Below are 14,177 nucleotides of genomic sequence, written 5' to 3'. Positions count from 1 at the left end.
TAGGATTGCAGAATAACACTTTTCAGAAAAGAGAGCAAACAAACAAAATTTTACTAAGGCAAAAGATCTGTGAGAAACCACACTAAAATGATCAGATTGGAAGAGCAGGGTATGTAGAGAGTTATATTTATGTTGTAGTAAGAAAAATGGGATTGCATTTTAATTGTGTTATTTGGTTTGTTGAGATTTATTTTCTTGAATTCTTTATATATTTCCAATATTAGTCCTCTGTCAGATTTAGGGTTTGTGTAGATTTTTTCTGATTCTGTAGGCTGCTGTTTGGTCCTATTAATGGTGGCCTTAACCTTGTAAAAGTTTTTCAGTTCCATTAAGCCCCATTTATTAATTGTTGATCTTAGTGACTGAATTATTGGTGCTCTGCTCATTAATTTGTCTCCTGTGCCAAAGAGTTCAAGGACACTCCCCAATTGCTCTTCTGTTAGATTTAGTGTGTCTGGTATTCTGTTGAGGTCATTGATCTAGTTGGAGTTTATCTTTGTAAAGGTTGGTAGATGTAAGTTTATTTGCATTCTTCTGCATGCAGATATCAATTAGACCAGTACCATTATTAAATATGCTCTCATTTATCTTTGTATGGTTTTGGCTTCTTTGTCAAATATCAAGTGTCCATAGGTGTGTGGGTTTAATTCTTGGTCTTCTATTTCCCTCCCACTTAACAACCTGTCAGTTTTTATGCCAATGCCATGCAGTGTTTATTATTATTGCTCTGTAGTACAGCTTGAAGTCAGGGATGGTAATATCTTGATAAGTTCTTTTATTGTTCAAAATTGTTTTACCTATCCTGAGGGTTTTTTTTCATATGAAATTGGGAATTGCGCTTTCTAGCTCTGTAAATATTTGTGTTGGAATTTTGATGAGAATTTATTGAATCTTTATATTACTTATGGTAAGATGGACAATTTTACTATGTTAATCCTACCCATCTATCAGCATGGGAAATCTTTAAAATCTTCCGATGTCTTCCTTGGGTTCTTTCTTCACTGACTTGAACTTCTTGTCATACAGATATTTCACTTGCTTTCTTAAAGTTATATCAAGCTATTTTTTTGTCTTATTTGTGGCTATTGACAAGAGTAGTTTCCCTCATTTTTTTCTCAGCCTATATACCATTTATATAAAGCCACAGGGCTACATTGCTTTTTGTATCGATTTTGTAATTAGCCAGTTTGCTGAAGATGTTTACCAGCCATACAAGTTCTTCTGTGGAATTTTTGAGTCAATTATGTATATTATCATATCCTCTCAGAATAGGGATACTTTGACTTCTTTCTTTTCAATGTGTATCTCCTTGATCTCCTTTAGTTCTTTATTGCCCTACCTATAGTTTCAAGTACTATGTTGAACAGAAAAGGAAAGAGTAGGAAGCCTTGTCATATCTGTGATTTTAGTGGAATTGTTTAAAATTTCTCTCCACTTAATTTAATTTAATGTTGGTATTGGCTTGCTGTATATTGCTTTTATTATAGTTAGGAATGCACATTGTATCTCTGTTCCTTCAAATATTTTTAAACAACAGTGTTGGATTTTGTCAAAGTCCTTTCCAACATCTGATAAGATGATAATGTGTTTTTTTTTCAGTTTGTTTATAAGGTGAATTATATTGATGGATTTTCAAACTGAACCACATGTGCAACACTGGGATGTCACCTACTTGATTATGACAGTTGAAGAATTTTCAATACAGCCATCTCAAGTTCCAAGAAGTGCTTAAATGATGTTGAAATCTATTCTTAGTCACAGGGAAATGCAAATCAAAATGAATCTGAGATTCTATTGTACACTCATCAGAATGGCTACAATCAAAAACTCAAGTGGCAGCATATGCTGGCAAGAATGTGAAACAAGAAGGAAGCAATGTGGAACATTGCTGATGTACCTGTGGTAATGTACATCCACTTTGGAAATCAATTTGGCTTTTTCTTTGAAGTTGGGAATAGTTTAACCTTAAGACCTCACTATACTACTACTGAGCATATACCCAAACGATATCTTTAGATACCACTTTCTTACTTATATTGATAGCATCTTTATTTATAACAACCAGAAACTGGAAACAACCAAGGTGTCCTTCAACTGAACAATGAGCAAAGAATATTGGGTGCATCTACAGAATGGAATGCTTTTCAGCCTTAGAAATGAAGACATCATGACATTTGCAGACAAATGGAGGGAACTTGAGAATGTCATGCTGAGTAAGGTGGTATAGAATTAGAAAGACATCTCTCAAAAGTATTCACTTATAAATGGACATTAGTCATAAAGTGCAACATAACAACCATGAATCTAAAGAAACCAAGGAGGACCCAAGGGAGGATATTTGAATCTCATTCAGAAAGGGAAGCAAAGCAGTCATAGGAGGTGGATGAAGAGAGGGAACTTGGTGGAAAGAGAGTGAGGATAGTTATGGGGATGTTGACTGGGTGTTAGGGAGCAGGGAAGAGTTCAGAGTGAGAATTAAAATTATTATTTAGCATCTATGGGACCAGGTGAAGACATGGATGGAAAAGGCTACAGGGAGTCTATGGGTTTACCTAGCTGTTATTCCAACCACCTGGGGATATGGAGACTGAAGTGACTACCTTCTGTAGCTAAGTAGAACTTCCAGTGGAAGGAGGGGACATCAACTCACCCAAAAAACCTTTAATACAAAATTTGTCCTGCCCACAATATATACAGGTATAAAGATGGAGCAGAGACAGAAAGAACAGGCAAACAGTGACTGACACAACTTGAGACCCATCTAATGGGATAGAGCCTACCTGTGACACTATTAGTGGTATTCTGCTATGCTTACAGACAAGAACTTAGTGTAACGGTCTCCTGAGAGCCTTTATGCAGCAGCCTTCTGCCCAAATTGGGCTCAGCCTTCACGAGAAGCAGTTAGCTAAGGACGGGCAACTCTTTTGGACCAAGCTTCACCTAAGACAGGAAATTCTGAGACTGGCAGAATTTTCCAGAGATGGGAAAGAGGCTGGATATCTCAAAGTGTCCTAAAACAGGCGCTGCTTAAAAATTAATATAGGAGGACTTGCTTAATAAAAAAATAAATAAAATAGGGGGCTTGTCAGAGCCTTCTGGGTCCCCTGCAGTGTTTCACCCCCTTGTCAGACCCTTCTGGGTCCTTTGCAGAGTTTGACCCCTGCTGAGCCCTGTTGATGCATGTGGAAGCCTTTTGTTTCTAACAAAGGAACAGTCTGGACTGGTAAGGACACACCTGGGTGATGGTCAATTCATTCCTGTCTTTTGTCTTCTCAGTCTTTTGTTTTTGAGATTTAGGTTTGTCTTCCTGGATTTCTCCCCAGTAAATTGGGGGTAGTATTTGGTCTTTTGTTACTGAAGTCTTGAGCTGGGGTTCCCACTGTGCTTCCTAGATTTTTCAACCTGGTCAATTTGGGGGTATATATTCAGAAAATAAAGCCACAGAATGGGCATTGTTTCTTAACACGAATAACCCGTGTGTGTGTGTGTGTGTGTGTGTGTGTGTGTGTGTGTGTGTGTGTGTGTGTGTGTGTGTGTGTTTGAATTCTGCAGGCTTATTCCTGGTTCTCAGTGCCATGTCAGTGTGGGCATCAACATCATGTAAACTCCAAATTCCGGAACATAAAATTAGTCCCACCATAAACCCAGGTTGGAGTGTTCAAGTGTTCTGTATTTTACAATTTGTATTGGCTGAGTTTGAATTATAATAAAGACCAGTCAGAAATATTAATGTTAGTTTCAATGAAGAGTCTAAACACATTCTTCATAGGTTTGAGCATAGTTTTTGAAGAAGACAGAGAAAAGACATCAAAACCACCAGTGTCTTTCTTCATGATAAGAATTTTTTCTGGAATCTTCTGTCAGAACTTTGGAACTATTTTACAGGTAGATACAAGATAAGCATTGAACCATTCATTCCATCTAGGTGTTTTTTATTGAATATTTATTGTATTGTCAAAGCAAGTACATACTAAAGATTTGTTCCTGAGTGACACAATTCTCCTAGAATTCATATTTCATAGGGGAGAGTTCATTAGAGAAGAATCAACCTTTTAAAACGTAGGATGTCGTAGGGAAGAATACATAGAGCTGATCTAAGTAGGAAATGTAGCTGTGTCAGGAGATTGTGTTAGCTTGTGTAGGCAATCAGTGAAATCCCTATGGAGCAAATGGTATTAGATCAAAGAACTAAGATGGGCACATGGATTCTATTCAAAAGTAAATAAAAATATTTAAAAAATTAAGTTCATGAAGACTAATGTAGAGATGTTTTAAAATACATGTTTACAGACATTTATCCTTTGACCACTTCATGTACAACAAACACCAGGCTGGAAATACATACCTACTGGTGCTATAGTGTAGTATAGAGATCATATAAATTATTCCAAAAATGCCACAGGAATAAACAGGTACTTTATTATTTGATCTAAGTCTAAGATGAAAAATCACACCTAGCACCCCTACGAGGGCCAAAACCTGTGCTAGGCAGGCCATAGGCCCTAAAGAGGAGTCCGTTATCGTGGTTTCCCTCTATAGACATAGTATCAAAACAATTTGCAATGACTTATCATTGGATATATGGATTAGTACATATCCAATCCCTATCATAATGCAATCCCTTTTGTAGTAAATAGTAATTAACAAAAAGAAAAGCAAAGGAAAACAAACAAATAAACAAACACTTGCCAATATGCTGAGAATTGGAGATTGAGGAAGGCTCAACAATATATGAGACTTCTACACCACACCTCCTTTTCTTCAAGAAGGTCATTGTGTGAAAATGGGTGAAAAGATGTAAGATCCTGAGCTGCAGGATGACTACAAATAAGCAGTATTTTCAGGGCACAAGAGAATGATTGACAATATGGTCTCATGTCAGTACTTTTGGCATCAACATGCTCAAGTCAGACAAAATGCTAGTTCAGAGAGGGAACATGGGCATGAAGTACACAGGTAACTGAGGATTAATTGACAAGTTATACCATCTATAAGAAAGGAAATTATTTATAAGGACATGGCTCCTGGTAGGCTAGCCATGCATTACTGGAAGCCTAAATGCTTAAATATATACAGATAGCAAAAGATGAATTTGATTAAAAAATAGTTGAATGTGTACACAAGGAAGTTATACTGAGAAGAATTTGTGAAGGGCTAAACATGGTCAAAATACACTGTATAATGTTGTCAAAGACATATTAAAAGTCACAAAAGAGAAAATAAAAATAAAATATAATATCTATATATACTGGAAGAAAAAGGAGATTCAGCCAAATGGAATAACAAGATGGTAGATAACTGAACTTCAGATGATGGTCACAATGGTCTTGGGTAATTGTCATTATTATAGTGAGTTTTACAAAACAGAATACCCTAAGAAAATATTTTCTTACCAATATGTCTCTTCAGAGTATTCTTAATCTCATTATTCCTGAGACTGTAGATAAGGGGGTTCAACATGGGGATCACCACTGTGTAGAACACAGACAACACCTTGTTCTGGTCAGTGGAGTAGCTGGACTTGGGCATTACATAAATGAATATAGCAGTTCCATAGAAAAGAGTGACTGCAGTGAGATGGGAGACACAGGTGGAAAAGGCCTTCTGTCGACTGTCAGTGGAGTGCATCTTCATAATGGTGATGAAAATATAGGAATATGAGATAGCTATAACAAACATTGTTATCATTGTGATAAAACCAGCAGAAAATGAGATAACAACAACAGACACACTGACATCAGAACAGGAGAGTTCAACCAAAGGAGCAAAATCACAGTAAAAGTGATTGATTTTATTTGGTCCACAGAAGAACAATAAAAAGAAGGAAAGAGTAAAAAAAGAAGCATTAAGAAAACCCTGTATATAACATCCTATAACCAACTGGATACAGGCTGCTGTGGACATTTTGGTGGAATAAAGCAGTGGGTTGCAGATTGCTACAAAGCGATCATAAGCCATGGCAGCCAGAAGGAAGCATTCAACTGTCCCAAAGAAAGCAGCTGAGCCAAACTGTATAGAACATCCAATGTAGGAAATGGTATGTTGCTTTATAAGGAAGTTAACAAGCATATTGGGTGTGACAGATGATGAGATACCCATGTCAATAGAAGCCAAGTGGCTAAGAAAAAAGTACATTGGGTGATGAAGCTGGGAAGAGACTCTGATGAGAAAGATGGTGCTGAGGTTCCCAGACATAGTCAACAGGTAGATGCACAGGATGATGGTGAAGAGGATGACTTTAAGGACCGGGTCATCTGTTAAGCCCAATAAAATAAACTCTGTCACTGCAGTGTAGTTCCTATCCTCTGAGAAAGTCATGGAGAAGTGTAGCTGATGCCAGATCAAGGCTGTGATAGGGATATTGCAAAATAGGATTTATAAATTGGTCACTCCATTTCTTTTAATTGGTATATAGAAAGCAAAACAAACTAATATATTATTCAAGAACTGCCTCAACTATAGATGTTTTACTGACATTGTCATTATTTATACATTTATGTGCAATAATTATTTCAAATTTATTTAATCACAATTGCTAGAAATGTCTTATAAACTATAAATAGTTTTTATTTACATTTACTCATAGTGAAATGACAGGATTGTCATTAAGGCTAAAGATTAAAATTATGAGACTTGGCCTGGTAAGATAGCTTGGTAGATAAAAATTTTTGCCACCAGGCCTGACATATTATAGCTAGAGCCCACAAGATAGCTGGAACCCACAAGATAGGAAGCAAGAACCAACTCCCTGAAAGTTGTTCATTTTTACCCACACATATGCTATTGCTAGTACCCCCTTACACAAACAAAAAATAAGTAAATACAGATATAAATAGATAAATGAATATAAAATGATGGGAATCTTAAGAAAATAATGTATTTATTATAAGCTTAACAAAAGAATAAAAAATCATAGAATTACATAATCAACACTTAAGCTGTTGTTGTTATTAAATGCTTACTATATTACAATAGGATTAAAAAGAAACTTGTATGTTTTCCTATTTTTATCATTTCTATAGTCTATCAGAAAAATATTTTATGTTAAATAATACACACACACACACACACACACACACACACACACACACACACACACACACAAAGTAACCAATTTATGGATTTTCAGAGTTGGCTCAGTTATTAAGAATACTTGGTGACTTGGCCAAAAAAGGGTTTGATTCTCACTCAGCTCACCATGTTTTCTAGCAGAAGTCTATGGTTCCAGTTCTGAGGACCCAACACTCTTTTGTGGTCTTCACAGTCCCCAGACACACATTGCTACAGTGTTTATGTGCAGGCAATATTCAGATACAAAAATAACAAGTCTTTAAAAAGAGAAGTAGATACAGAAACCGGGTAGGTTGAACTCAGAGAATTCCTTTTAGTAACCAGGCTCTAAAATGATGGGTGGCCAAACATTTGAGGGATATTTAAATTAGGATGGATATCAGTGTGGTATTTCATCCTTCAGACAGGTAATACAATCTGTAAAATTGAATAAAGATCACTTTAAATTTTCAATCTGACTTCCAGTTGAACACTCATAAAATATTTTAAATTCTTCTAAATAGGTCACTGCTCTTTAAATTTATTTGGATTGTTAATTTTATCATTATATAAAATATGAATATATATGTGTGATATATATATATATATATATATATATATATATATATATATATAAATACATACCCACTCCTTTTCCAGTGTCACACTGTCTTGTAACTGAAGTATTTTGGAATGAATTCCCATGATTTTCAACAAGTGATACCGCACAGTATTCAACCTCAGAATTTGAAAGATTTATCAAGGCTCACACAGCAAGGAACAGATTTACTGTCATCCCTTACATTCTATACTTACACCCTCATTTGTCTGTAATGATGCCTGTGAGGCTGGCACATTCACTCCATAAACAAACAGGTCCTTGCACAGCATATCCCCTAACAGTAAGCTACCAAAGTATTTAAAAGCTATAAAACTTGCCAGCCTGTAGGTGAATGCTACATGCCTATAGCTTTGAAGTTCATGTTGGTTTCTGGTCTTGCCAACAAATGGATAAATAAGGAATCTATGAAAACTTGTTTATATGCCTAATTTTTCTGAAAAAATGTATTAATGAAATACATTGAAATTTTATGAGTTTCTTTACCCTCCTCCTGTTATATAACAGCATAATTCCATCTGACATGTTTCCCCACCATATTTGAAATACAATACATTTCAAAGAATAAAGTATCTAGATTTACCAACAAAGTCAAATTCTTACCTCTTGAAATAACAATTCATTTTAAGGTAAGAAATTCAAAGTTACTATGATTTTATAGATGTGAATATCTTTCCTACTGACATTACTTATCCCTGAGGACAAGTCCCTGCAGAGGCTCTGGATTCCAGTGTGAATTAAAATCACCAGCAATCATTACCTTTGCTCAGATGAGTACTGAGCAGGTCATTTCACACAAACACAGTAAATTATCAAGGAGTCTGTCAATATCAAGCAATCTCCTGTTTTCCTCTTTATGTGGGCATTGGTGCACATTCACTCGGTGATTATGGGATGTGCATATAACAAATTATGTTAGATAATATTTCTGCAAGTTGGTATTTTTTCAGGTTAGTTTACATCAGAGTATTTAAACTACTTATTAAAAATGGGCCATTTTGTTTCTTTCATTCATGTGCACAAATTTTTTTCTTTTAGTATTTTAGTGGTTGATGCAATATACTCTATTTGGTACTTAGGCAAATATAGGGAGTGAGGAGATTCAAAATTGAGTAAGTGTTTGAGGCACACAGAAGTTTTGTAGATAAGAACATAAAATGCCATCATTACTTAGAAACAATATATAGAAATAGGTATGCATGATTTCCAGTAAGGATTAGCATTCCATAATTCATACCTCGAATATGTGTTAGGCGAGCATGATGACTACTACACCACGGAAACACCCATTTATACCTCAAATATGTAACATGTGGTCTCACCTTACATGCTATCTTGGAGGATGGGAGGCACAGTAATTCTCCCCGTGAAGACTCAGCTCAACATCCTCCTGAATCTTACTTTCATTAACTTCTGCAGCGAACACTTGATAAAAACCTAGTAAAAGTGGTTGACCCTGAGAATCAGTCAGTTTTCAAAGTTACTCCTGTCCAGTTTAACATAACTAACCTCTGAGCGGCTATATCCAGCAATGATTGAAAACAAAAGCAGATGCCCACAGCTAAATATTAAGCAAAGGGTGGAGGCATGTATGGAAGAGTTGGGGGAAGAATAGAGGGACCAGAAGTAGATGGGAACTTTATTGGAAGATCAACAGATTAACAAACCTAAACTCCTGGGAGCTCTGAGAGATTGAGATTGAGCCACCAACCAAAGAACAAGGCCCTTGGCACATATGTAGCAGACATGCAGCTCAATCTTCATGGGTGCCATGTCTGGCCACAGAGGGAGAGGATGTTACTAACCTGGCAGAGACTTGATGTGCAAGGGTTGGAAGAGACCAAGAGGAATCTTACCCTCTCAAAGCAGAAGGAGAGGGGAAGAGGGAAAGTGTCAGTGGGAAAGGGACAAGGATAGGGAGCAGTTTTGGAAAAATAAAGGAATAAAATAAAACTAAAAGAAACAAAGTCCTGTCCCTGCTGGCAGAGGAGAGGCAGAGATATGACCAACACTGAAAACTCCATGGTACACTAGCAGGGATTATGGATCTGTGGATGATAGAAAAAAATCCTGTATCAGAAATGGCATATTTCGATTTACAGCAATATCGCCTTCTGACCTTCATATGTGTACTATAGCATGCATGCACCTGGACTCACATGAACACATGCATACTTCTTGCTGACACATATTGCACATCAATATACATACATAGATAGCAGCCAAGGCTCCCCTTTTTGTTATGTACTTATGTTTGATGTAAATTATAAGGTAGTATCTTGTAATCCAGGTTAAATTTGAACCTGATATGGAAGATTTGAACTTCTGATCTTCCTGCCTCCATCTCCCAAGTACTTAATTTACAAGTATCCAAAACCCAGATTATGTGATATTTGAGGTCTAGTACAGTGCTTTATGAATGTCAGGCACACAGATTCTACCAGCTAGGCTATACACACACACACACACACACACACACACACACACGGAGAGAGAGAGAGAGAGAGAGAGAGAGAGAGAGAGAGAGAGAGAGAGAGAGAGAGAGAGAGAGAGAGAATCTTTTGTTTTATAGATGACAGAGTGGAGAGATTGAGCTTAAATTACCTTTCTAAATGTATTCATGTGTCAGGTAAGAATTGATTTAGGATTGACTTAGGTCACATTGGATGCTAGAATGTATTGTTTGGATGTCTGTCACCAATGAGGCTATACAACCAAATATGAGAAAACCATTCATCTATTCCTTTCAAAAATATATTTGGCCTAGATACTGTGCTATCCCAGAACCAAGACTGACTACCACCATGTTTGAAATAACATAAACTAAAGAAGCATGTGCAGAAATAGGCAAATATATTCTGCTGAGTTCTCTCAATGTTGCTTCAGTGTATATGATTTCAATGCTGACCACTTTGTATTGGATAACAAATTAGAGGACTCATCTTCAGGAGAGACTAATTCTCCCTTATTACTCATGAGCATCCTAATCAATAGGAGTCAAATCATACCTGGTATTATAAACATAATCAGATATCTAGGGCTAGTGAGTTTACATATCTTAAAGAATGCCTACTACTGCCACTTTACTAGATAAGCTCTTACTTACATTCTAAATATTATTCTTGCTGCAACAGATAAGGGAAGTTCTCATTCCACATCAAGGAAACTTCTCATCAGCAAATCGAGACTCCTACAAAAAAACTACAACTGGTTTTAATACAGAGATAAAATGATTATGAGGAACCCAGCCCAACTCTTTATAACATCAGTCTTGCATCCAAGGCTCAGGAAACAATTTGAAAGGAAGGAGAAAAAGAAGAAAGAGTAAGAGAACTATCAATTAAGTTGTGACATCTTCTAGAACCAACAGGGAAACTATACCCATAACAACAACTCAGAAATATGACTAGGTAAGACTTGAACAATGGCAATGCAAATATATCATGCCAAAGTAGAATAATGACTCTCGTGGACTTCCATCCCTACACATATTTTTTTAATTTATTTTTGATGTTTTGTATATGAGTACACTATTTACATTATTTTCAATTAACTCAAATAGAAATATTTCTTGAAATAAAATTCTTCTTGTCCTTGTTCATTTGCACCATCTTGGGAATTAGCCAAATTGTGAAGATTTGGGGTTCCTTTTTATCTTCCTCATGAGAATTTTTGTCAATTACTTCTAACACAACTCTATTCCTTTGTGACTGCTCTCTGTGGACAGGCAAAACAGATATTTACGAAGTACCTGAGAGCCACCACAGTTACCTGGGACCCCAGTAAGCTAACTATGTCCTCCTCTCTACCTTCATTCTACTCTTTTTAGACTACTTTTAAACTTGTTTTTGTCTGCCTGTCTAAGACACTCCTGCCAGACCATCTTCATCTCTTTAGGATTTGTCCTTTTGATGCACATCTATGGTTCCCTCATTTATTATAGAAAACCCCTTTAAGGCATTCCTTCTAGCCCACCCCCATTGCTTTGTGACTACACCGTGACCCACAGAAAATTTCTTTACTGGAGACGACACAGCTACTGTACTTATACAGGACCAGCTGTTCTTTCAGATCAAAGGCCATTGCTTGGTGAATCACCACTAACCAAACACCAAAACCAAAACACAAACAAATGAGCAACCCCTCCCCCCCAAACAAGAAAAACAATTAAAAACAAACAACAACAACAGAAAAAAAAACAGAAAAAATGTTCTCTACCAGTGTTCCCCACTGATTGATACACTAGGGCCCAGATTGCTGCAACATTAACCAAAAACAGGAATGTCCTATGAACAAAGTTGAGAGCACAGAGCTACACCCAGAAACACATCTGTCCTAATTCTAGATACCTAGATCCAAGCACAAACATAAATATCAGCAACTAAGACAATATGTCTCCTCCTGGAAACAGTAACACTGTTGTTATAGTTTTTGAGAAAAGTAATTTAGCTGAAATACAGCACAAGGACTTTAAAACAGTGATTATGAATACCTTCAAGAATTTTAAAGTGTCCTAATGAAGATCCAAGATGCACAAGAAGTTGAATGAAATAATAAAAAAGTTGCAAAAAGAAGTAAAATTTAAAAAATGAAAATCACCCCTTTCCACCTGTTTTTTCCTGCTGGAATAGACTCCTACCTAGTCTGCTTCCTGAAGAGACTATATCCTGAGTCATACCAGAGGATCCACTACATTCAGAATATTGACTGCTAACTTGTTTGCTTCTTGGAAGACACCATATTTTGGAACATGTCAGAAGATCATCTGCACTCAGAGCATTTGATACCAGATCCTGAGGTGTTCCAAGACATCTGCTGCATCCAGGGCAATGACAATACAGCTGGAGACATTTCAGGAGATCCATTACACATAGGAAGCAGATGACCAATAGTCATCTGTCTTTAATATCTCTCAATATTAATAGACTCAACTAATCTGTAAAATGACATATGCTAACAGACTGGATATGTAAACAAGACCCAGCATTTTACTGCATACAAGAAACACACCTCAATAACAAGGACACTATCTCAGTGGAAAAGGGTGGGAAAAGGACTTGTAAGCAAATAATCTGAAGAAACAAGCTGGAGTTGCCTTCCTAATACCCATTAAAATAAACTTTCACCCAAATGTTATCAAGTGTGAGGAGGAAGGACACTTCATATTCATCAAAGGGAAAATCCACCAAGAGAAAGTATCAAGTCTGAACATCTATATCCCAAATGCAAGGCAACCCACATTCATAAAAAAATCATTAAAGCTCAAAACACACATTGAATGACACTTCAAAACACCACTCTCACCAATGAAAGGAAAACTAAACAAAGACACAGAGAAACTAACAGAGGTATAAAACAAATGGATTTAACAGATCTCTACAGAATATTTCACCCTAAAACAAAATAATACACTTTGTTCTCAGCACCTCATAGTACCTTCTCCAAAACTGACCATATAATTGGTCACAAAACAACCCTCAACCAATACAAGATTGAAACAATCCCATGCGTACTTTCAGACCACCATAGCCTATCGTCAATAACAGCAAAAACAACAGAAAGCTCACATATGCATGGAAACTGTACAACTCTCTACTCAATGACAATTTGGTCAGGCAAGAAAAAAAAGAAAGAAATTAAAAACTTCCTGGATTTTAATAAAAATGTTGATGTATTTGGGTCTGATAAGAAGCAAATTTACGGGACAAAATGAAAGGAGTACTAAGAGGAAAATTCATATCACTAAGTGCCCGTGTAAAGAAACCAGAGAGATCTTAAATTATGAACTGAATAGCACACCTGAGAGCCCCAGAACAAAAAAAAAAGTAAACTCAAACAACAGGAGAAGAAGGCAGGAAACAGTCAAACACAGGGGTGAAATCAACCAACTAGAAACAAAGAGAACAATACAAAAGAATCAACAAAACCAAAATCTGGTCCATGTGAGAATCAAAAAGATAGATAAACCACTAAACGAACTTACTAAATGACCCAGAGGTAGTATCCAAATCCACAAAATCAGAATTGAAAAGGGAAATATAATATCAGAAATGAAGGGAATTAAAAAATCATCAGGTCCTATTACAAAAGCTTATACTCAACTCAACAAAACAAGAAAATGTAGATGAAATGAATGGTTTTCTAGACAGATACCACATACTAAAGTTAAATCAAGAGCACATAAACGTTCTAAACAGGCCCATAACCCATAAGGGAATAGAGGACCAACCAAAAAAAAAAAAAAAGCCCAGAACCACATGTATTTATTTCAGAATTCTACCAGACCTTCAAAAAAGACCGGATACCAATATTTGTCAAACTATTCCTTAAAGAAAAACAGAAGGAACACTACCTAATTCATACTATGAAGTTACAATTATTATGATACCTAAACCACACTGGACTGAACCAAAACAGAGAAGGTTAGACCAATCTTGCTTATTAATATCAATGCAAAAATACTATACATGGACTGTCCCTGGGCTCCAACCTCATAGGTAGCAATGAA

At 36.3% G+C, this 14,177-nt stretch overlaps 1 protein-coding gene across 1 annotated transcript; it reads right to left on the bottom strand.

Moving 5' to 3' along the window:
- Nucleotides 1–5,373: 5,373 nt before the first annotated feature.
- Nucleotides 5,374–6,318, bottom strand: Or5p73 (olfactory receptor family 5 subfamily P member 73). The gene has a single exon (NM_001000999.1). It carries the CDS (start codon nucleotides 6,316–6,318, stop codon nucleotides 5,374–5,376), a length of 945 nt encoding a protein of 314 aa, NP_001000999.1.
- Nucleotides 6,319–14,177: the final 7,859 nt, after the last annotated feature.

Source organism: Rattus norvegicus, chromosome 1 (assembly GCF_021556685.1).
Source record: "Rattus norvegicus strain SHRSP/BbbUtx chromosome 1, alternate assembly SHRSP_T2T, whole genome shotgun sequence".
In the NCBI taxonomy this organism is placed as follows: domain Eukaryota; kingdom Metazoa; phylum Chordata; class Mammalia; order Rodentia; family Muridae; genus Rattus; species Rattus norvegicus.
This window is presented reverse-complemented; position numbering and strand designations above follow the sequence as displayed.

Coding starts and splice junctions, on each gene's coding strand:
- Or5p73 (NM_001000999.1), bottom strand. CDS start 6,318: ATGACTTTCTCAGAGGATAGGAACTACACTGCAGTGACAGAGTTTATT.